Source organism: Ranitomeya imitator, chromosome 1 (assembly GCF_032444005.1).
Source record: "Ranitomeya imitator isolate aRanImi1 chromosome 1, aRanImi1.pri, whole genome shotgun sequence".
Lineage (NCBI taxonomy): Eukaryota > Metazoa > Chordata > Amphibia > Anura > Dendrobatidae > Ranitomeya > Ranitomeya imitator.
In genome coordinates, this window is record NC_091282.1 from 568,382,682 (window position 1) to 568,408,002 (window position 25,321).

The window sequence follows — 25,321 nt, forward strand, 5'->3', positions numbered from 1 at the left end:
ATCCGTATTTCTCTGGCCCCCATAGACTTTCATTGGCGTATTTTTTGTGCAATACGGTGACAAACGCAGCATGCTGTGATTTTCTACGGCCGTAGAAGACCGTATAATGCGGATCAGTAAAATAAGGCTGATAGGAGCTGGGGCATAGAGAAGCATTGTACCGTATGCAATCCGTATTTTCAGCACCTTTCTTACGTCCGTAAAACACGCTAGTGTGAGGCTGGCCTTATGGAGAGTGACATACCAGATCTGGCTTGTCTAGGTAAGGAGGCTTATTCACCATGCAATGCTCCGCTGGGAAATATAATATGCAAATTGCCTCTTCAGAGAAAAAGAGGACTTAAACTCTATAGCGCCACAATCAACCCTTTATTGCAGTGGTCCCCAACTCCAGGCCTTGAGGGCCACCAACAGTGCAGGTTTTCAGGATTTCCTTAGTATTGCACAGGGGTTGGAATCATCACCTGTGCAGATGATCACATTACCACCGATGCAATACTAAAGAAATCCTGAAAACCTGCACTGTTGGCGGCCCTCGAGGCCTGGAGTTGGGGACCCCTGCTTTAATGAGTCGTGCAATATGACATAGATGTAAAGTAAAAAAAGTTTATAGAAAAAAATTACAGTGACGTACACTACACTAATGCCCTGCCTATAAAAGTTGCTCGGTGCTAATTCTTTTTTTTTTGCAAAAGAAAAATGCTACCTCACTACCTATAAGGCTATGTGCACACTTGGAAGGGTCCTCTGCGGGTTCTCCTGCAGCGGACTTGATAAATCTGCAGGGCAAAACCGCTGCGGTTATCCCTGCAGATTTATCACGGTTTGTGTTGCGGGTTCCGCTGCGGGTTTTACTCCTGCACTTGTTTTACTATTGATGCTGCATATGCAGCATCAATAGTAATGTTAAAAATTAAAAAAAATGGTTATACTCACCCTCTGACGTCCCGATCTCCTCAGGGCTGCACGCAGCGGTCCGGTTCCAAAGATGCTATACGAGCAGCACCTTCGTGACGTCACGGTCATGTGACCACGACGTCATCGCAGGCCCTGCTCGCATAGCAACCTGAGACCGGACGGCTGCATGCAGCGCTGAGAGGTGAGTATATCATTATTTTTTATTTTAATTCTTTTTTTTTACCACAAATATGGTTCCCAGGGCCTGGAGGAGAGTGGGCATAGCCCCATGCGGGAAGTAAGCGGATCAATGCATTCCTATGGGTGCAGAATTGCTGCGACTCTGCACAAAGAAGTTACATGCTGCGGATTGTAAACCGCTGCGTTTCTGCTCGGTTTTTCCCGCAGCATGTGCACAGCGGTTTGCGGTTTACTGTAAATGCAATGGAAACTGCTACGGACCTGCAGCATCAAAATCTGGTCATCACTTACACTGCATCATCACTAGCTACTCTGACTAGCTAAAAGAAGAAAAAGTCCCTTGGCACAGTCTTTGATCAGAAGCATTAACTGATCAGAGTGCTGCGGCCATGTGAAGTGTAAGAATGCTTAGCGCATGATGCTGCTCTCATGAAAAAGAGCAAAAAATACAATTGGGAGTGGAGGTATCTGGAACAAGGATTGGGGAACTGCTGCTGCAGCTGTGATCAAAGATCAGTCACACAGCACCCAGCACAGGAGACATAGCACAGGAGACACAGCAATGATCGCAGAGGCTGGATACAGATCGCAAGGGGATCGCACTGGCCACCAATGAATTTCTCTCAGGGTAACACAGGGGGTCTACAACCACTCTTTATGTTAATTCTGAGGTAAAGATGGTGTGCAGAGTGGTGATCACGATTTTTGATTAACCTCTTTGGCACTGACTGGCTAAACAATAGTTACTGACCAATCAGCGCCAAAGGGGTTAATTAGGGGAGTTGATGTCTCGATCACCCCACCCATTGTGACTGCTGCAGTTGGTGCTGTCTCAGACAATCCTGACAACACCGATCACAGCATGTCACATGTGTATTTTGCTTTTACAACGTTATTGTTACATCACTGTGATTGGCTAGTCAGCATTGATCAGTCAATCACAGTGATCACCAATGCGGGGGGCGGTACAGTCCCCGGGGTGATGTGCAGTGATGGCAGCCATTTCAAATTGGTGGTGCCATATATATACACTGTGCTTTATGGGAACACAGCGCCCACCGCATGGCGTGAAGGGATTAAAGGCTTGTACATAGAGCTTGTCCAATGCCAAGCAAACTCCCCAGAGATTTGTACTATGGAGCTGAAGGCAGTCAGCATACTACTTATGGCACAAAATAAGCATAATCTCCCCTAGAAATAATAATTCTGATGAATACTTATTTTCATAAAATGGTGTGCAATGCAGCATGACAAATAGAAGGCTTTGTATGCCTCTGTATGAAACTGGAGGCATATAAAAGTACAGTTTGACAACATAGATATAGGGCTTGTACAAAACTACATTATAATAGAAGAGTGTACAATAGGCATAAGTAAAACTTTTATTCCATAAATTCAAATCTCTCCACTATCTGGGCTTATGAGTCCAGTTGATGGTATCAATTGACAGCGTTCCTTGAATGAGCCACTTAGGCCTTGAGTGATCACTGATCACCCATGCAGGGATTAAAGTGAACCTGACAGCACGTTTTTACAGAAGTAGTGGTATGGCGGTATAAGCACTTGTACCAAAAAAAAAAAAAAATGTTTTTTTTGTACAGAGATCTGATGCGTCAGTCCTAAACAATATAGTTTAGGAGCCATGTACAAATCATGCTTGAAGTGCACTGGGGGGCATCACTGACTGCTTCCAAGTGCACAGACATACCCTCACTAAAGTTCGTGCCTGACAATAAATTTATTTGGAATGGCACACTTAATCTCTGCAAAAAAAAAGGCACATCAGATTTCTACAAAAAAGGGATATTGTTATTGGTGGACAAGTGCCTTTATAGCCACACCACTGCTTGTATCCTTTAAAAAGGATGGATACTTAGTATTTTGCAGCCAAAATAGTAAATCCATGTTCATTACACAGTGGGACACCATTATTCAATGTTTTCTTAATACAGGATGTCTCTAAATACTTACCACAGGCATCACATTCCATAACTGCATTTTTCAAAAATATTATCTCTTTCATCTAGAAAGAAAACAGGTTTTACTTTTTTTTAGCAAAAAGAGCATACTGATATATTGCATATAACTGAATAATAAAGCATTATACAAAAAACTGCAATCCAATTTCAACCAAATTGTTTTCAGTTAATATTTGGGAAGATGAGTAATCAGTTGAAATGTGGAAATTAATTTCTAAAATGACAAAATAATTTGTTTTGCATTAGGGTGGATGTAAAGTCATAAACAGTTAAAAACATTATTGGAAAATGCAATAACTCAGTTGGAACATTAAAGTAACGCCATGACTCGTCATATCTGGCACTAAGTATAAGATTGAACATTACTCATGAAAGCTACATGTAGAACATTCTTTAAGTACATTTCAGGGAAACAACTCCCTGGACTCCTAGAGCCACTACTGTGTTAATCTGTATTATTGCTCAGAAATGTAGCAAGTGTATTATGAATAACATTTACCTCATCCTTTCCTTCCATGTACTACATATTTCCACTTTTTAGACATTTGCTAAAATACTCATAATTTCACACTTTATTATTAGACAAATATTTGCTTTAAGTATTATCTGCACTGGCAATGAAAATTTAACAAAACACATAAATAAGGTGGTGTAAAGAACATACAGTAATATATATTAAATAATTAATTTTAGTAATCATTTCTTTATTTCTTGTTCTACTGCTTTGTCCCTGGATCTTATTCTTTGTAATAAGCTAATAGGTTAAATGTACAGACATGAATTCACAGCGCTAATGTTATTCAGAAACCCAACCCACTTTCTGTGCCAAAGTTAAGAATTCCGTTAATCGGATGTCGATATTGGTCACAGTTTGAGATGTTATTGCCAAGTCTGGAGATTACACATGGATAGAACATGAGGTCAATGAATAGGAAACAAATGACTGAATATATCCGGTCATTCTAAAACACACCCATCAACAAGAGGATCCAGGAAATAACAGATTTAATCTTGATGTGTGTCTCTGTATATCCCTAAACACTTGAAAAGTTAAAGATTTGTTGGTGCAGTAGTTATTATTATCGTGAGGAAAGCTAAATAAACTGGTCCAATAAAGGAACTTGCCTTTAAATAAAGCTGAAATAAAACCCAGAAAAATATTTAGAATTTAGAGTCCTCAGTGGTTGATACCTTTTAATGGCTAACTGAAAAGATGGTAACAAATTGCAAGCTTTCCAGACAACACAGGTCTCTTCATCAGGCATAGACTAAAAGAAATTCTGAAGGATCACATATTTATGCGCAACACAGCACAGAAATAATGCCATAGATAAGACAGGTGACGTGAAGCAGAATTACCATTATGTGAGAGTGCTAAGAATCTCTCAATTCTAAATATTTTTCTATCTACTGGCTAACACGATACCAACATATATATCTTTCCTGCTTTTAAACCTATAAATTTATGTGCAAAACACTAGTTTTCCTCTGATATTAAATGTGTTATCTGCTCATTATCAAATGCTGCATAAAGGTATTCTTAGTTAAAATATGGGCCTCCTTTAAGTAACCTCATCTATTAACTACCAATTGGTACATTGCAGAAGGACACTTTGTGATCAACTTAACATCCCTTCTAACTCCGTGTGTCAGTCACTGCATTCTGCCAAAAACAAGATTGCTCTACTGTGAATAGAGCTTTGTTTGGTGAAACCTGGCAGCTCTTAATAGGGCTTCCGTGTGGACAGGCATTGCACAAGCCGCTCTACTTATCAGGGAACCCTTGCCTTCACTCCTTAAATCCTATTCAGGGATCTGGACTTTGTCAGGGTGCAGAGAGCTATGTCTGTGGAGTATTTCCTGGCTGAGGAAGGGAGAGAAGGTAGGAGTGGGTGTGGGATTGGGAAGGCAGAAGGGAGGTAGAGTGAAGAGTTGTACAGATGGGTCGGAAAAACAGTTCTCTCAGCTAGGCAAAATTAAAGTTGAGACCAGGAACTAATCACCAGAATATACAGAATACCAGGACTAGACAAACAACAGACTAGGGTAGTTGCAAACTATAACTGGCAATGAAAAGTAGTTGAAATAGGTAGTAACAAAACTCACACAGCAGAGAGCAGATTATACAAAATTATAAAAACACTGCAGTAAGACATAGGGGGAGTAAAAAACAAAAGTGAAAATACTGATAATATCTGGTCAGGAAGGGGTTAAACGACTGCCTATTGAATACACTGAAGCCTATCTGTGGTTGTTTAAAGGGAACCTGTCACCCCCAAAATCGAAGGTGAGCTAAGCCCACCGGCATCAGGAGCTTATCTACAGCATTCTGTAATGCTGTAGATAAGCCCCCGATGTATCCTGAATGATGAGAAAAAGAGGTTAGATTATACTCACCCAGGGGTGTTCCCGGCTCTGTTCTGGTCCGATGGGTGTCGCGGTCCGGTCCAGGCCCTCCCATCATCTTATGATAACGTCCTCTTCTTGTCTTCATGGTGCGGCTCCTGCGCAGGCATACCTTGTCTGCCCTGTTGAGGGCAGAGCAAAGTACTGCAGTACGCAGGCACCGGGAAAGGTCAGAGAGGCCTGGCGCCTGCACACTGCAGTACTTTGCTCTGAACTCAACAGAGCAGACAAAGTACGCCTACGCTGGAGTCGCAGCCTGAAGACAAGAAGAGAACGTCATCATAAGAAGATGGGAGGCCCGACCGGACCGTGACGCCCATCAGACCAGAACAGAACCGGGACTGCCCCTGGGTGAGTATAATCTAACTTCTTTTTCTCATCTTTCAGGATACATCGGGGGCTTATCTACAGCATTACAGAATGCTGTAGATAAGCCCCTGATGCGGGTGGGCTTAGCTCACCTTCGATTTTGAGGGTGGCAGGTTCTCTTTATAATAGCCTTTTTTTTTATTTAGACTAGGAGAACTGCACGTCCATGCTCACAGAACCATTGCTTAATTTATAATGATGAGCGAGCACTAAAATGCTTGGGTGCTCGCTGCTCAGGTCAAGCAGATTGGTATACTCGGGTACTCGGACAGAACAACGAGCCAATGTAAGTCTATGGGAGACCCGAGTATTTTTACAGTGATCCCTCCAGGGGGTCCTTTTAAGGTCTATAAAAGTCTGAAAATGATGGAACACTGCTCAAATGACATGGGAACATCACGGGGATCGCCCCTGGAAGCATATCTGACTCCTAGGTCACAGCTGTAAACAATGTTGTCAGAGTTTCACGCCATTTTTACAGGTGCATGAAAAAACATACGAAAACGAAACTAAAATGGATTTTGCTTGGAAATATATTAAGATACATCCTTTCCAGGGTAATGACTTATAAAGCAAAATCATTAACCCAAGTCCAAAATGTTCCTCCACCACTTGGGCTATGTTCACACGCAGCGTTTTTGATGCGTTTTTCAACTTTATCATTGCTTTCAACCAATACAAATGCATTCACTGGGAAATGTCATTGCAACATTTAACAACCCTAGCTGGCCATGTGGTGTGTGACACATAAGCAGACACATCTTGTTTCATTTCTGAAGGAAGGACTCTTAAAGTCACAAAACCTATTTTTAGAGGGGCATCAGGTGGCATTAATATTCTTAAAGGGCCATTATTAAACAGTGGGTTTCCTATTCTGTTATTGCCTATGCAGTGAGTGGCTGGGCTGCCAAGAATTACGACGCACCCCAATACCCCTTTCACGGGGAACAGGAGGGCTTCATGAAAAAATGTTGCATTGAATGCAAGGTCTGCCCTGCTACCAAGTCATAACAAGCCTTTGAACCCAGATACTGGATGGCCACAGGAAAATCCACTTCACATTATTCGTTTTGTACTCACATACTGTTTTTTTATGCATTGACTGCAAGGCCTGCCATGCTACCAAGTCATATGCACCCCAATAACCCTTTGAGACCACATACTGGATGGCCATAGGAAAATCCACTTCACATTATTCATTTTGTACTCCCATTCTGTTTTCTTATGTATTGACTGCAAGGCTTGCCTGCTACCAAGTCATATGCATCCCAATAATCCTTTGAACCCAGGTACTGGATTGCCACAGGAAAACCCACTTCACATTATTCATTTTATACTCCCATACTGTTTTCTTATGTATTGACTGCAAGGCCTGCCCTGCTACCAAGTCATATGCACCTCAAGAAGCCTTTGAACACTGGTAGTGGATGACCACAGGATGTTTCCTTATGCATTGAATGCAAGGGCTGCCTTGACCCAAGTTTGCACAGACTCCAATCCCCTTGGAAGAAACATGGAGGAGGGCCTCACAAAAAACTGTCACATTACAAAGGAGCGGGTCTCCTAGACTTGTAATGCCCATACACGAAGTGTATGGGCTGACAAACATTTTCTCCTGGGGGGTACACATCAACATATTGTGTAAATATTTTTATTACGGGCATCATAAACACCATTGGAAAAAAACTATAGTGGCTGTAGCAGCACGGAACACATTAACCCTGGTGATCTAGTGGTGGTGTATGATGAGACGTGTAGGAAGGCCTCATTAAAAAATAAGCCCTATTTAAAGGAGCAGGTCTCCTAGACTTGTAATGCCCATACACTAAGTGCATGGGCTGACAAACATTTCGCCATGGAGGGTACATTTTAAAAAAAGAATGCTGTGGGGATCATAGACACCCTTGCCAAAAATTGACTGGCTGTAGCAGCATAGAACACATTCACCCTGGTGTTTTAGTGGTGGTGGATGATGAGGATGAGGACAAGGAGGAAGACTACACCAAATAGCCAAAATCAGGAAGCGTATACCCATATGTGGGTGTGAAGTGGTATGTGGGAATACACCTCCCAAAAAGACACTGTATTGGAGGTTATGTTTCGCTGTTATTTGGTGGTGTAGAGAAGTCTGGCCCAATCCAGCCCTTGTTCATTTTTATAAGAGTCAGCCTGTCTGCATTTTCCATTGACAGGCAAATGCACTTATCTGTGATAATTCCACCAGTGGCACTAAAAACCAGCTCTGACAAAACGCTATCAGCAGGGCAGGCCAGTAGAGAGATGTTCATGCCACGTGTTCAGCTTGGATATCCAATAATTAAAAGACACAGAAGAATCACGGAGGATGTTGGTATGGTCAGCAAGGTACTCCCTCAGCATCTAAGAAAACATTCCATTCCTTGTGACATTACCCCACGCCTCAGGGCCAGGGCAATGGGAGGGTCTGAGAAAACTGACCTAGAATTTTGCCAGTGTTCCCCTGCCCTTCTGGATTGGAGTTGTGTCTCTCGCCTTTGCTCCTTGGTTGTCCAACGAACTGTTATGTCTACCGCCAGCGTTTTGAGATGGGAATTTTTTTTTTACTAATTCTGCAACAATGACCCCCTGGTAATGCACCATTTTATTACACCTGTCTGCTCTGGAAGAAGAGATTGAATGTTATTTTTGTAGCGTGGGTCTAAAAATGTCACTACCCAGTAATGACTGACACCCAAAATATTTACAATATGAGGGTCACGTGAAAAGGAGCGCAACATAAGGTCAGCCATGCATGCCAGACTGGTAACAGGCAAGCTTTCCGTGTCCTCATCAACAGGACGACTGACCAAGGTGTCCTCCTCCTCCTCTTCCTCCCGGTCCTCAGGCCATCCATGCTGAACAGACGGTATGACAGTTGTGCTTGTAGTACTGTCTACAGCGCATGAAAGTAGCTCTTGTTCTTCCTCCTCCTCTTCTTCATTGTCAAACAATCCACGTTGGGATGACATGAGGCTGGGCTGTGTGTAATCACACTGTATGGTTCCTTGCTCCATGTCCTCCTGCTCTGCCTGCAATGCATCCTCTTTGATTGTGAGCAGAGAGCTTTTCAGAAGGCAGAGAAGTGGAATGGTGACGCTAATTATGGCATCATCACCGCTCACCATCTTGGTGGACTCCTCAAAGTTTTGGAGGATGTTACATACTGTATGTCTGACATCCATGTCCACTCCTGTGGTCTTATTTGTGGAGTCTGACTTGAATAACGATGGCCTTGTTGATGCTGGTATTCAATAACTGCCCTCTTCTGCTCACAAATCTTTTCCAACATGTGCACTGTAGAGTTCGTGTGGGGACATCACACACCAGTCGGTGAGCCGGAAGCTGCAATTGCTTCTGAAGCACGGCAAGGGCAGCTAAAGCTGTAGCTGACTTTCTAAAATGGGCACACAGGTAGCATACTTTCACAAGCAGAATCGGCAGCTCCGGGTAGCTTTTTAGAAACCGTTGAACAACGAGGTTAAGCACATGGGCCAGGCATGGTACGTTTGTCAGTTCGCCTCGCCTCAGATCCGCCACCAGGTTCCTGCCATTGTCACACACAACAATGCCTGGCTGGAGGTTCAGCGATGTCAGTCACAGATCTGCCTGCTCTTTCAGAGCTGTCCAGAACGCTTCAGAATTGTGCGGTTTGTCACCTAAGCATATTAGCTTCAGCACAGCCTGTTGCCACTTGGAATTGATGTAATCTGTAAACCTTTCTCTGCATTAGAGAAGGAGAGGAGACGTGCAGATAATCTATGTCTCTCTTGTGGGGGTCCAGACATTTTGCTATCAACTGTCCTAATAAAAGGACAGTATCATTCAAAAATTCTAGGAATTAAAGTGACTTAGACATTTTTGAATGGCCAGATCCGGTTTTGCAGACCATCTCATCTGAAATGCAGGATAACGGTAAAGAGCAATCACCATTGTCTCGTTTTGTTGTTCCCATACAGGTCATAATTGGGAGCTAAAAATACAATGTTCTGCCATGTTAGATTCTGGAGCAGAAGGGAATTTCATGGACTTACAATTCACACTGGATAATAACATTGCAAGTTGGAGTAAATCCATGCAAATCAATATGGAAACTGTGGATGGATCACCTTTATCATCTGGACCTGTTACTCACAAGACAATTGAACTGGAAATCTGTATTGAACTGAATCATCATGAAGCAGTTAGTTTTCATCTTATTTCATCTCTAAAATTTCCAGTTATTCTAGTAATTCACTGGTTTTCAATCCATAGCCCATCTATCAACTTGGCAACAAGGACCATTACCTTTCCCCCTGAGTGTTGTAAGAACAATTGCCATGCTAATTTATCTGTTTACAAATCAATTAAAGTTTCTGAGATTTCTCATCAAAATTTTGATAAACTACCACCTCAGTACAAGCAGTTCAGTGAAGTCTGCAGTAAGACGAAAGCAGATCACCTGCCACCTCATCGTTCTTACGACTGTCCCATTGAATTGGGACTGTCCCTGGAGCGTTCATTCCATTTGGGCGAATTTACAATCTTTCTGTCACAATTCATCTGCTCAGAGTGTCTGGACTTGGTGATGGACAGCTCTGTGATACTATCCTGTGCTTGGGCATGATGAGCTGTTATTGCTTTGATTGACAGCTCAGTAGACCTTCTGAGACTGGAAAGTGCAGAGATTTCCACAGGTGCTCCCTGTTCTTGGTAATTGCCCTGTTATTTAGGTAAGCCGTCTGGCCCAGATCATTGCCAGTCAAAAGCTTGTTCTAAGCTTGTGCTCCCTGGAGTGCGTTCGCTTGTTCCCTGTGCTGCAAATTCTGATTTGCTGCTGCTGACCTTTGGACCATGCTCTGACTACCCGTTTGTTATTGCCCTTTTGTATCTGATATTCTGCTGCTGACCTTTGGACCGTGTTCTGACTACCCGCTTGATGTTGCCCCTTTGCTTATCCGCCATTTCTCTGGTGTTCAAACCCTTGCATGTGACCTGACTTATGACTTCGTATTTTCCCTTTGTTTACTACGTGCTCTTTTGGTATTGTTCCCAGAACGTCTGACTTTGCTGATTCACGGCCTGTCTGTCGGTTATGACTAGTGTCACATTTAGTGACTTTTTTCTTCTCCTCCAATGGATCCTATTTGTGCGCTCTAATCAGGTGGCGAATCTAACCCATATGGTTCAGCATCTGGCAATGGAACACCACAGACTAGAAACTTCACAGTTCTGGCTGCAGGGTCAGTTTTCTAGAACTATGGATGCTTCCCAGAGCTTTCCATCATCGACTGTAGCAATGACTCATGTACCTTCTGACATGCAGATGGTCTCTCTTGAACCTGTAGTGGTACTTGCAGAAAAAAGTTTTGGGGGAGAAGGATCAGTTTAGGGTGTTTAGGGCGAGCTGCAGATTATTTTTTACCTTATGACCCCGGTCTTCAGGGGATGAGTCCCAGTGGCAGGGAATAATCATGTCCCTATTATGAGGGGGTCCTCAGAGTTGGGCTTTCTTTTTGTCCCCACTAGCCCCTGAACGGTCTTCCATTGATGCCTTTTTTATACCTTAGGGATGATCTATGATGGACCTGACAGGGTCCAGGTCGCAGAAGCTAAGATCATGAACCTGATGCAGGGGGGCCGCAAAGCAGAGGATTATAGCTCTGAGTTCCGGCAATGGTCCGCTGAGATTTTGTGGAATGAAGCAGCTCTCAGATGTCAGTTTCACCATGGCCTTTCTGATACTCTAAAGGATGCTCTGACTTTGCATACTCCACCCTGTTTCCTGGGGGAGGTCATGACCAAGGTCATTCGAATGGATCGCCAAATTCGTGAGAGACATGGTGAACGACAGGGGGTTTCAGTCATCCTGTCCAAGTCTGTTCACTTGCCAGAGATGAAACCAATGGAGGTTGGAACAGCCCGCTCTCGGGTCATGGAGAGGAGGCGTCATCGTGATCTTGGACTCTGTCTTTATTGTGGTCATGCTGGACATTTTCTCAAAGACTGCTCAATACGCTCTCAAGCCAGCAAGCTGTCAGGAAACGTCTAAGTCTGGGTGATAGTTGAGTAGGTCACTCAGACTTCCAGGTACCCTTTTACTCCTCAGATAAAGTATTGGTGAATGTGGAATTTTGTTTTCAGAACCTGTAGTTATCTGCTCTTGCTTTCATTGACTGTGGATCTGCCACCAATTTCATTGATTCTGGACTGGTTCTTAAATTAGGATTAGGGACAGTTAGCTTGGAAAGACATACTCAAATTGTTACTATTGACAAAACACCATTATTCCAGAAATTTGTCCAGCTGGTAACGGTGGAATTCACACTTAGAGTGGGAACTCTTCACTCTGAGTCCATCTCCTGCTATGTGTTGGATAATTTACCTATTGGGTTGCTATTGGGATTTCCATGGTTGCATAGCCATGATCCTGTAATTAATTGGTCTTGAAAGGATATTGTTTAATGGAGTTCCTACTGTCATAAGAAATGTCTTAGCTCTGTGCAAATTTTCTCCGCTAGTCTGGACGGTCTGCCGGCTTACCTGAAAGACTTCGGAGATGTGTTCTCAGAGAAAGAGGCTGAGATGCTACCGCCCCATCATCCTTATGATTGTGCTATAAATCTTTTTCCTAATGCCAAATTACCTAAAGCTCACCTATATAATTTGTTTGGACCTGAAAGGACCGCCATGAAAGAATATGTAAATGAAAGTTTACGGAAGGGTCATATCCGTCCTTCCTCCTCACTTATAGCTGTGGGGTTCTTTTTTTGTTAAAAATAAATATGGTGGCCTTCGTCCTTGCTTACCCGCTTCCACTTATCCCTGACATATAATCAGCATAAGGGGACTAAATAGTTTTCTAAGCTTGACCTTAGAGGGGAATATAATCTGATACGTGTCCGGAAGGGTGTTGAGTGGAAAATAGCGTTTTTAATGTTTATTTGAAAATCTTGTCATGCCTTGTGGTTTAACCAATGCATCTGCAGTCTTTCAGAACTTTATGAATTACTTTTTCTTCTGATATTATTGGAAGGTTTATTGTGGTACATCTAGATGACATTCTAATATTTCACCTAACCTGAATTCTCACTACGAGCACGTTTGATTTGTTTTACAGAAACTCAGGGAAAGTTCTTTGTTTGCTAAATTGGAAAAATGTACTTTTTCTGTTCAGGAAATATCATTCCTGGGGTTCATTGTGTCAGATGAAGAGTTTAAAATGGACCCTGGGAAGGTGCAGGCTATAATTGATTGGGTTCAACCTCATGATCGGAAAACATTGCAACGATTGTTAGGGTTCGCTAATTACAGAAAGTTTATTAAGGGTTTTTCTCAGATCGTGAAACCCCTTACTGACCTCCCACAAAAGGGGATGGATCTTAAGGTTTGGTCATTGGATGCTGTAGGCTCCTTTGATAAATTAAAGGAGTGTTTCATGTCCGCTCCAGTTTTGATTCAACCTGATCTCCAAAAACCATTCATCGTAGAAGTGCATGTCTCAGAGGTTAGGGTGGAGACTGTTTTGTCTCAAGGTTCCAAAACTCTGACAACTTGCGTCTACAGTATGTGCATTTTTCTCCAGGAAATTTTTGTCTGCTGAAAGGAATTATGATGTGGGGAATCATGAGCTGCTAGCCGTCAAGTTAGCTTTTGAAGAATGGAGACATTTTTTGGAGGGATCTATTCATCCTGTTATTGTGGTGACCGATCATACAAATTTAGCCTATATTGAATCTGCTAAACATTTAACCCCTAGACAGGCCAGATGGTCCTTATTTTTCTATAGATTCAATTTTTCCATCACGTTCAGACTGCGGTCTAAGAATGTTAGGGCTGATGCTTTGTCATGCTGCCTTGATTTTGTTTCTCCCAGAACCTTCATCTTCCATTCTTCCTATAGGAATTATGATTTCTATGGTATCTTCAGAATTGGAAGCTGAAATTAGTGAGGTCCAGTCCCTGGCCCCATCCGCTACTCCTGAACTTAAATTATTTTTGCCTGTGTATCTTAGATTACGTCTATTGCAGGAATTTTATGACTCTGTCTTAAGTGGTCACCCAGGAGTCACAGCTACACAGAAAGCTGTTGCTGACTCTTTTGGTGGCCATCAATGCTTAACGATATTAAGGAATTTGTACCCATTTGTGAGATTTGCGCACGCCCTAAAGTCTGTCATAAACAGCGGGCCGGGGAATTGGCTCCATTGCCTATTCCAAAAAGACCATGGACTCATTTGTCCATGGACTTCATCACAGAGTTGCCTTTATCTGGTGGAAAAACGGTTATTTGAGTAGTGGTTGACAGTTTCAGTAAACAAGCTCACTTTGTTCCATTATCTGGATTACCTAATGCTGATTCCAGGTTATTTATCAATCATGTGGTCAGATTGCATGGTATTCCTTTAAACATTGTATCTGATAGCGGGTGCAATTTGTCTCTAAATTCTAGAGGTCATTTTGTAGGAAGTTAGGGATTGATTTGTTTATTCCTCTGCTTATCACCCTGAAGCAAACGGTCAAAATAAAGAGGACAAATCAATCTCTAGAACAAATTTTAAGATGTTTTGTAGTGTCTCAGCAGGAGTACTGGTCCTGATTTTTGCATCTTGCTGAGTTCGCCTTTAACAGTCGGGTCAATCAATCCACTGGAACCTCTCCTTTCTTTTGTAATTATGGTTTTCTTCCTCATTTTGGTGAATTCCCTAGGATGAGTTCTGGATGTCCTGGAGTGGAAGTGACCATTCAGAAATTTGGGGATGTTTGGAGAGAGGTTCAGAGGAATATTGGGGTGGCTCAGTTTTGGCAAAAATATAAGGTCGATAGGAAACGTTCTGCTGGTTACACTTTCAAAGTAGGGGATAAAGTTTGGTTATCATCCAAGAATATTAGGCTAAAAGTACCTTCGGCAAAGTTGGGTCCGAAATTCATTGGCCCGTATGAGATTCTGGAGGTAATAAATCCAGTTGCCTTCAGATTAAAGCTTCCGCAGTCTCTTCATGTTCCCAATGCTTTTCACAAATTCCTGTTAAAGAAGTTTGATCCTTCTGTGTGGCCTGTCTCTTTTCCTTCTCCTCCAGTCTCTTTTGATGGAGGTTCGGAGTATGAGGTGCAGAGGATTGTGGAATCTCGGAAGTTCCGAAATTCCCTCTGATATCTTGCTCACTGGAGGCTCACTCAGTGAAGGCTGACCATTTGGTCGGCGCTTTTCATCGTAGGTTTTCTGGGAAACCTGGGGGTCCAGTGGCCTCCCTTTAATAGGAGGTACTGTCACAATTCTTCTGCTAAGAGTGTCTGGGACTCGTTGATGGACAGCTCTATCATCCTACATTGTTCTGGGGCGTGCTGAGCTGTTAGTGCTTTGATTGACAGCTCAGCTGACCTATCTGCCCTGGCTCACATCGCAAACCCGATTTCTCCAGCGATGCTCTAGGTGTGCTGAACGCTTATGGAAGAAAACTCGCACACCAGAAGACTTCAAAACACTTCAAATTTATGTTAAGGACCTATAACTCTGCCCTTCACCTCGCCAAACAGACCTACTTCACCACCCTGATCTCCTCACTATCCAACAACCTCAAGAAACTTTTTGACACCTTTCACTCCCTCCTCAGGCCAAAAGCACAAGCCCCTATCACAGACATTTGTGCTGATGACCTGGTCTCCCACTTTATAGAGAAAATAGACAATATCCATCAGGAAATCCACTCCCAATCACCAAGTTCAGTGACTCCCATCCCTCCCTGCATTTCTCCTGGCTCACTCTCCACATTCAATCCCATCACAGAAGAAGTCTCCAGGCTCCTCTCCTCTTCTCGTCCGACTATATGCACCACCGACCCCATTCCCTCACATCTTCTCCAGTCTCTCTCTCCAGTCGTCACAACTCACCTAACTACAATCTCCAATCTCTCCCTCTCCTCTGGCATTTTCCCCTCCTCCTTCAAACACTCTATCATTACTCCATTACTAAAGAAACCCACCCTCGACCCATCCTGCACAAACAACTACAGACCAGTCTCCAATCTCCCCTTCATCTCTAAACTCTTGGAGCACCTGATATACTCCCGCCTTACCCATTAACTCTCCACTCACTCCCTCCTAGACCCTTCACAGTCTGGTTTCCGCCCCCTAAATTCAACAGAAACTGCACTCATCAAAGTGACCAATGACCTTCTGACAGCAAAACGTAACGGTGACCACTCTCTGTTTATTCTTCTCGACCTTTCTGCAGCTTTCGACACTGTACCTCAGGGCTCAATCCTTGGCCTCCTTCTCTTCTCTCTCCACGGCCCCAATTGGACAGACCATCAGCAGATTTGGCTTTCAGTGCCATCTTTATGCTGATGACACACAACTATACACATCATCCCCTGACCTTACCCCCGCTGTACTACAGAACTCCACTGACTGTCTGTCTGCAGTCTCCAACATCATGTCTGCTCTCTATCTGAAACTCAACCTCTCCAAAACGGAACTTCTTCTGCTCCCGCCATCTACTAACCTCCCTAAATCTGACATTTCCCTCTCCATGGGTGGCACCATAATAACACCCTGACAGCAGGCGCGCTGTCTGGGTGTTATGTTTGACTCCGATCTCTTCTTCACCTCCCATATACAATCTCTTGCCCGCTCGTGCCGCTTACACCTAAAGAACATCTCTAGAATCCGCCCTTTTCTCACCATGGAAACAACAAAAACCCTCACTGTCGCCCTAATCCACTCCCGCCTGGACTACTGTAACGCTCTATTAATTGGCCTCCCCCTCACTCAACTTTCCCCTCTCCAGTCTATCCTTAATGCAGCAGCCAGGGTTGTCCATCTGGCTAATCATTACTCGGACGCGTCCGCTCTTCGCCAATCGTTACACTGACTGCCCATTCATTACAGGATACAATTCAAAGTACTTGTTCTCACCCACAAAGCTCTCCACAGTGTGGCACCCCCTTACATCTCCTCCCTCATTTCTGTCTATCGGCCTAACCAACCGCTGCACTCTGCAAATGACTTTCGACTAACCTCTGCCCTAATCAGTACCTCCCACTCCCAACTCCAAGACTTCTCCCATGCTGCGCCAATCATCTGGAATGCTCTACCTCAAGATATTAGGACCATCCACAATTTGCATAGTTTTAGGTGCTTGCTCAAAACACATTTGTTCAGAGCGGCCTATCACATTCAGTAATCAAAGTCATTTTATGTTTGTGTGTGTGTAGCCCATTCACTATCCCTATCTATTACCCAACCCCTGAAGATGGCTGGACCATCATTGTAAATACATCATTGTAAATACACACCTGTACTTTGTATCTCCCCCACCTCATTGTCTTCTGACAACCCATTTGTTATTGCCCCTTTGTATCTGGTATTCTGCTGCTGACCTTTGGACCGTGTTCTGACTACCCACTTGTTATTGCCCCTTTGCTTATACGCTATTTCTCTGGTATTCTGACCCTTGTATGTGACCTGATTTAAGACTTCGTATTTTCCCTTGGTTTACTACGTGCTTTTTTGGTATTGACCCCTTAACGCCTGACTTCGCTGACTCACGACCTGTCCGTGGGTTGTGACTAGAGTAACACTTTCTGACCCTGAATTAAAAGTACTAAAGGAATACCTAGATGAAAATTTACAGAAAGGCTTTATTCAACCACCTTCTTCACCAGCTGGAGCACCCTTGTTTTTTGTAAAATAAAAAGACTCAACCCTGCGGCCATGTATTGCTTATAGAGAAATAAATAAAATTACTATTAAAAATCCCTACCCACTCCCCTTAATCACTGAGCTGCTGGAGGTATTGCATTCTGCCAGAATCCAATCCAAGAGGGTCTTATAATCTCATACGAATTCGCCCAGGAAACGAGTGGAAAACTGCCTTTAGAAGTAGATATGGACATTTTGAATATCTGGCTATGCCTTTTGGCCTTAGCAACGCCCCTGACACTTTTCAGCACGTCATTAATGAGGTTTTCGAGATTTTCTGGATCGATTTGTTATCTAGATGACATTCTAATATTTTCAGATACCTTGGAGGAGCATCGCAGACATGTCCAGTCCTGGAACGTCTACAGGAAAACCATCTCTATATCAAACTCGAAAAATGTGAATTCGGACAAACCAGAATTCAGTTTCTGGGATATATCATCTCCCCAGATGGTGTGAGCATGGATCCCAGTAAAATTAGAGCAGTAGTTTGACTGGCCTACCCCAAGAAATTTAAAAGACGTTCAGAGCTTTATAGAATTTAAACACCAAAGAAAAAAGCACCAGACTAGAATTCAATAAAACATATAATTTTATTTATGACAAAAAGATAAAAACACATATCAACAACCAAGGTGAATCATTAGTAATTACTTAGGTACAGACCACCAGCCAGGGACCCACAAACACCCGATGCGCGTTTCACCATGGAAAGCTTCGTCCCTGGCTGGTGGTCTGTACCTAGGTAATTATGTGCCTTCTATTTTATGTGCTGTGATTATGTTGTTTTTCTTGCCCGGACGCCGCAACCGCTGTGATGGTGCACCTTATATATGCACATTTACATTTCTGATTTATATTCTGTGATTGCACCTTGATTACTAATGATTCACCTTGGTTGTGATATATATTTAATTTTCTTTTGGTGCGTGATCGCTGTGGTCTGTGGCGCTGAGCAAGTTGTTTGGTTATTGGATATATCTATTTGGATAGCATTTGATAGTTTGAAGGTACCCTATATATATTATTACCATTTTTTCTAGCCATACCCGTTGGGTGTTCCTGCATTCTTGTCTTGTTCCCCGTTTTTACATCGTTGATATGTGTTTTTATCTTTTTGTCATAAATAAAATTATATGTTTTATTGAATTCTAGCCTGGTGCTTTTTTCTTTGGTGTTTATGCTTGTTACCACTAGGGTTTTCATTTATTTGCATAGTTATAGGTGTTAATAATTTCTTGATAGGATTTGCAAATTTCTAAAGAAGGTTCATTAAAACTTTTCAAAAATGATTTTACCAATTACTTTACTCACAAAAAAACCCAAAATCTTTTTCTGGTCTCCAGAGGCACAAGTCGCGTTCGACAAACTAAAGACACTTTTTACTTCTGCACCATTACTAGTCAATCCAAATCCTGACCTGCCATTTTTTGGCAAAGTAGACGCCTCAGACTCTGCGGTGGGAGCAGTTTTATCACAGCAAGTTGGAGACAAGATGCAGCTTCATCCATGTGCATTTCTTTCTCATACCATGTCATCTTCAGAAAAGAACTATGACATTGGAAATAAGGAACTTTTAGCTATGAAAGTCACCTTCTCTGAATGGAGACATCTTTTAGAAGGGGACAACTATCTAGTGACTGTCCTTACTGACCACAAAAACTTAGAATTAATCTGTAGCTAAGAGGTTGTCTGCAAGACAAGCACGTTGGGCCTATTTTTCTCCAGGTTTAATTTTATAATTTCTTATCTGCCTGGTTCAAGAAATGGCAAGGCTGATGCTCTGTCCAGGATATTTGCTGAACCTGGACCTCAGAAGAGGTCTAACACTGATTGTACCATTCTACATCCAAAAAATGTTGGGGGAATACTGGACATCAAATAATTTTTAACAAAGATTAAAGATGGTACCAAACTGCCTTTTTTTTAACCATCCTTCTAAAGACGTTGATCTTTCTTTTAAGGAGGGATTTTGGATGCAGAACCACCAAATATATGTCCCTGAATCTGCTCAACTTGAAGTCCTCAAACGAGTCCATGATTCTAAACTTGTCGGTCACACTGGAGTAAAGAAAACATAAGAACTATTGCTTTGCTCTTTTTGGTGGCCTTATTGTAGGGAGGATGTGAGAAAATATGTTCCTTCCTGTTTAATGTGTGCACGGAACAGGACGCCATGATCTCCTCCAGGAATCCTGCAACCTCTTCCAGTTCCATCCAGGCCTTGGGAATCAATCTCAATGGATTTTATTGTGGACCTCCTACATCTAAAGGAATTACTGGTATCCTTGTTGTGATGGATTGGCTCACCAAGATGGCCCATTTTATTCCAACTAAAGAGATTCCAACTGCTGAACTAACAGCAGAATTAGTGGTCAAAAATATATTTAGGATGCATGGAATACCTGGCAATGTCATTTCTGGTAGAGGTGTTCAGTTTACATCAAGATTTTGGAAAAGCTTCTGTACAGCTTTAGGCATTACTGTTAATTTGTCTGCTGCCTTCCTCACTCAATCCAATGGCCAGACTGAAAGAACTAACCAAACCCTTGAACAATACCTGCGCTGTTTTATTTCTTACCTACAGGATTACTGGGTGGATAATTTACAACAGTAGAATTTGCATATAACTTCAAACACAGTTCTACATCCCAAAGTCAATATTTTGCCAACTATGGCTTGCATCCTGTATTTATTCCTAATCTTCCATTTAATACTTTGGTTCCTGCTGTTACAAACAGACTTACATAGTTGCGGAAAGCTCAAAAAGAACTAACAGGGATGTTACAAAAGGCTCTAGAAGATTATAAAGAAACAACAGACAAACAACGCAAAGCCCCTCCTACCCTTCAGGTCGGTGACAAGGTTTGGCTTGCTACCAAAAATCTGAAAACAAATGTACCGTTTTCTAAATTGGGTCAAAACTTCATAGGATCTTTTCAAATTTCTGCACAAATTAACCCAATTGTTTTCCGTTTAAAAACTTCCTTACAGCCTTAAAATTCACCCTGTATTCCATGTGTCCTTGCTCAAGCCATTCAATGAGAACCCATTTCCAGGAAGAACTCAGCCACCTCCTCCACCATAAAACGTCCATGGTGAAGAAGAGTACATTATGGATGAAATTTTGGATTCTAGAAGATTTAGAGGGAGACTACAATTTTTGGTGCAATGGAGGGGTTACAGACCAGAAGATAATTCATGGGAGTTGGAGGGCAACGTCCATGTATCCAGGCTAACAACAGCTTTTCATCTGAAACATCCAAATAAGCCAGCATCTGGGATATCCAGAGGCCATCCTGGAGGAAAGGGAATACTGTCAGAATTCGAACCCAGCAGCTCTAGTGCACCAGACGGCAGCTCTTCTGTTGTGAATTCTGTGGCAGAGCTCCCTCCTGTGGTCACAAGTGGTACTTCGGCTGATTCTCTCTGTGAGCTTCCGTTGGTGGAGGAGAGTGGTACTGCGGCTTCTGAGTTTCCTTCCTCAGGTGATGTGGTGATGTCGTTAGGTGCTGCTCTATTTAACTCCACCTAGTGCTTTGATCCTGGCCTCCAGTCAATGTTCTAGTATTGGACCTGTTTCCTCCTGGATCGTTCCTGTGGCCTGCTGCTCTGCATAGCTAAGTTCAGCTTTTGCTATTTTGATTGCTGTTTTTTTTCTGTCCAGCTTGCTATTTGTTTTTTCTTGCTTGCTGGAAGCTCTGGGACGCAGAGGGTGTACCTCCGTGCCGTTAGTTCGGTACGGAGGGTCTTTTTGCCCCCTTTGCGTGGTTTTTTGTAGGGTTTTGTGTTGACCGCAAAGTTACCTTTCCTATCCTCGCTCTGTTCAGAAAGTCGGGCCTCACTTTGCTAAATCTATTTCATCTCTACGTTTGTCTTTTCATCTTAACTCACAGTCATTATATGTGGGGGCTGCCTTTTCCTTTGGGGTATTTCTCTGAGGCAAGGTAGGCTTATTTTCTATCTTCAGGCTAGCTAGTTTCTCAGGCTGTGCCGAGTTGCATAGGGAGCGTTAGGCGCAATCCACGGCTGCCTCTAGTGTGGTTGGAGAGGATTAGGGATTGCGGTCAGCAGAGTTCCCACGTCTCAGAGCTCGTTCTATGTTTTTGGGTTATTGTCAGGTCACTGTATGTGCTCTGACTTCTATGTCCATTGTGGTACTGAATTACCTTATCATAACAGTACTGGAGGCCCAAAGTACTAATGATTCTCAATAGAGGGAAAAAAGAAGTTCTGAGACCATTTTTTTTTCTCTGCACTGTGTTTTGCCTTTTTTTTCCCCTAGACATTTGGGTGGTTCATGACACAGGTGTAGCGATGGACATTAAAGGTCTGTCTTCATGTGTGGATCAGCTCACGGCAAGAGTACAAAATATTCAAGACTTTGTGGTTCAGAATTCTATGTTAGAAACAAGAATTCCTATTCCTGATTTGTTTTTTGGAGATAGAACTAAATTTCTGAGTTTCAAAAATAATTGTAAACTATTTCTGGCTTTGAAACCTCGCTCCTCTGGTGACCCAGTTCAACAAGTTAGGATCATTATTTCTTTTTTACGTGGCGACCCTCAGGACTGGGCATTTTCTCTTGCGTCAGGAGATCCTGCATTAAGTAATATCGATGCGTTTTTCCTGGCGCTCGGATTGCTGTACGATGAACCTAATTCAGTGGATCAGGCAGAGAAAAATTTGCTGGCTCTGTGTCAGGGTCAGGATGAGATAGAGGTATATTATCAGAAATTTAGAAAGTGGTCCGTACTCACTCAATGGAATGAAGGTGCGCTCGCAGCTATTTTCAGAAAGGGTCTCTCTGAAGCCCTTAAGGATGTCATGGTGGGATTTCCTATGCCTGCTGGTCTGAATGAGTCTATGTCTTTGGCCATTCAGATCGGTCGACGCTTGCGTGAGCGTAAATCTGTGCACCATTTGGCGGTATTATCTGAGCATAAACCTGAGCCTATGCAGTGCGATAGGACTTTGACCAGAGTTGAACGGCAAGAACACAGACGTCTGAATGGGCTGTGTTTCTACTGTGGTGATTCCACTCATGCTATCTCTGATTGTCCTAAACGCACTAAGCAGTTCGCTAGGTCTGCCACCATTGGTACGGTACAGTCAAAATTTCTTTTGTCCGTTACCTTGATCTGCTCTTTGTCATCTTATTCTGTCATGGCATTTGTGGATTCAGGCGCTGCCCTGAATTTGATGGACTTGGAGTATGCTAGGCGTTGTGGTTTTTTTTTGCAGTGTCCTATTCCATTGAGAGGAATTCATGCTACGCCTTTGGCCAAGAATAAGCCTCAGTACTGGACCCAGCTGACCATGTGCATGGCTCCTGCACATCAGGAGGTTATTCGCTTTCTGGTGTTGCATAATCTGCATGATGTGGTCGTGTTGGGGTTGCCATGGCTACAAGTCCATAATCCAGTATTAGATTGGAAATCCATGTCTGTGTCCAGCTGGGGTTGTCAGTGGGTACATGGTGATGTCCCATTTCTGTCTATTTCGTCATCCACCCCTTCTGAGGTTCCAGAGTTCTTGTCTGATTACCGGGATGTATTTGATGAGCCCAAGTCCGATACCCTACTTCCGCATAGGGATTGTGATTGTGCTATCGATTTGATTCCTGGTAGTAAATTCCCAAAAGGTCGACTGTTTAATTTATCTGTGCCTGAGCACGCCGCTATGCGGAGTTATGTGAAGGAGTCCTTGGAGAAGGGGCATATTCGCCCGTCATCGTCGCCATTAGGAGCAGGGTTCTTTTTTGTGGCCAAGAAGGATGGTTCGCTGAGACCTTGTATAGATTACCGCCTTCTAAATAAGATCACGGTTAAATTTCAGTACCCCTTGCCATTGTTATCTGATTTGTTTGCTCGGATTAAGGGGGCTAGTTGGTTCACCAAGATAGATCTTCGTGGTGCGTATAATCTTGTGCGTATTAAGCGAGGCGATGAATGGAAAACTGCATTTAATATGCCCGAGGGCCATTTTGAGTATCTAGTAATGCCATTCAGACTTGCCAATGCTCCATCAGTGTTTCAGTCCTTTATGCATGACATCTTCCGAGAGTACCTGGATAAATTCCTGATTGTGTACTTGGATGACATTTTGATCTTCTTGGATGATTGGGAGTCTCACGTGAAGCAGGTCAGAACGGTGTTTCAGGTCCTGCGTGCTAATTCTTTGTTTGTGAAGGGATCTAAGTGTCTCTTTGGTGTTCAGAAGGTTTCATTTTTGGGGTTCATCTTTTCCCCATCTACTATCGAGATGGACCCTGTTAAGGTCCAAGCCATCCATGATTGGACTCAGCCGACATCTCTGAAAAGTCTGCAAAAGTTCCTGGGCTTTGCTAATTTTTATCGTCGCTTCATCTGCAATTTTTCTAGTATTGCTAAACCATTGACCGATTTGACCAAGAAGGGTGCTGATGTGGTCAATTGGTCTTCTGCTGCTGTGGAAGCTTTTCAAGAGTTGAAGCGTCGTTTTTCTTCTGCCCCTGTGTTGTGTCAACCAGATGTTTCGCTTCCATTCCAGGTCGAGGTTGATGCTTCTGAGATTGGAGCAGGGGCTGTTTTGTCGCAGAGAAGTTCTGATTGCTCGGTGATGAAACCATGCGCCTTCTTTTCCAGGAAGTTTTCGCCTGCTGAGCGAAATTATGATGTTGGCAATCGAGAGTTGCTGGCCATGAAGTGGGCATTCGAGGAGTGGCGTCATTGGCTTGAAGGAGCTAAGCATCGCGTGGTGGTCTTGACTGATCATAAGAACTTGACTTATATCGAGTCTGCCAAGCGGTTGAATCCTAGACAGGCTCGTTGGTCGCTGTTTTTTGCCCGTTTTCACTTTGTGATTTCGTACCTTCCGGGCTCTAAAAATGTGAAGGCGGATGCTCTGTCTAGGAGTTTTGTGCCCGACTCTCCGGGTTTATCTGAGCCGGCGGGTATTCTCAAAGAGGGAGTAATTGTGTCTGCCATCTCCCCTGATTTGCGGCGGGTGCTGCAAAAATTTCAGGCTAATAAACCTGATCGTTGCCCAGCGGAGAAACTGTTTGTCCCTGATAGGTGGACGAATAAAGTCATCTCTGAGGTTCATTGTTCGGTGTTGGCTGGTCATCCTGGAATCTTTGGTACCAGAGAGTTAGTGGCTAGATCCTTTTGGTGGCCATCTCTGTCGCGGGATGTGCGTTCTTTTGTGCAGTCCTGTGGGATTTGTGCTCGGGCTAAGCCCTGCTGTTCTCGTGCCAGTGGGTTGCTTTTGCCCTTGCCGGTCCCGAAGAGGCCTTGGACACATATCTCTATGGATTTTATTTCAGATCTTCCCGTCTCTCAAAAGATGTCAGTCATTTGGGTGGTCTGTGATCGCTTCTCTAAGATGGTCCATTTGGTACCCTTGTCTAAATTACCTTCCTCCTCTGATTTGGTGCCATTGTTCGTCCAGCATGTGGTTCGTTTACATGGCATTCCAGAGAATATCGTTTCTGACAGAGGTTCCCAGTTTGTTTCGAGGTTTTGGCGAGCCTTTTGTGCTAGGATGGGCATTGACTTGTCTTTTTCCTCGGCTTTCCATCCTCAGACTAATGGCCAGACCGAACGAACCAATCAGACCTTGGAAACATATCTGAGATGCTTTACTTCTGCTGATCAGGATGACTGGGTGTCCTTTTTGCCTTTGGCTGAGTTCGCCCTTAATAATCGGGCCAGCTCGGCTACCTTGGTTTCGCCGTTTTTCTGCAACTCTGGGTTCCATCCTCGTTTCTCTTCAGGGCAGGTTGAGTCTTC

At 43.3% G+C, this 25,321-nt stretch overlaps 1 protein-coding gene across 1 annotated transcript in view; it reads right to left on the bottom strand.

Moving 5' to 3' along the window:
• Positions 1 to 25,321, bottom strand: part of LOC138679350 (cartilage oligomeric matrix protein-like) — a 674,654-nt gene that overhangs the window by 511,694 nt on the left and 137,639 nt on the right. The window contains exon 3 of the mRNA XM_069767792.1: positions 3,070 to 3,121. Within this exon, the coding sequence (XP_069623893.1) occupies positions 3,070 to 3,121 (52 nt within the window). The remainder of the gene's footprint in view (positions 1 to 3,069; positions 3,122 to 25,321) is intronic.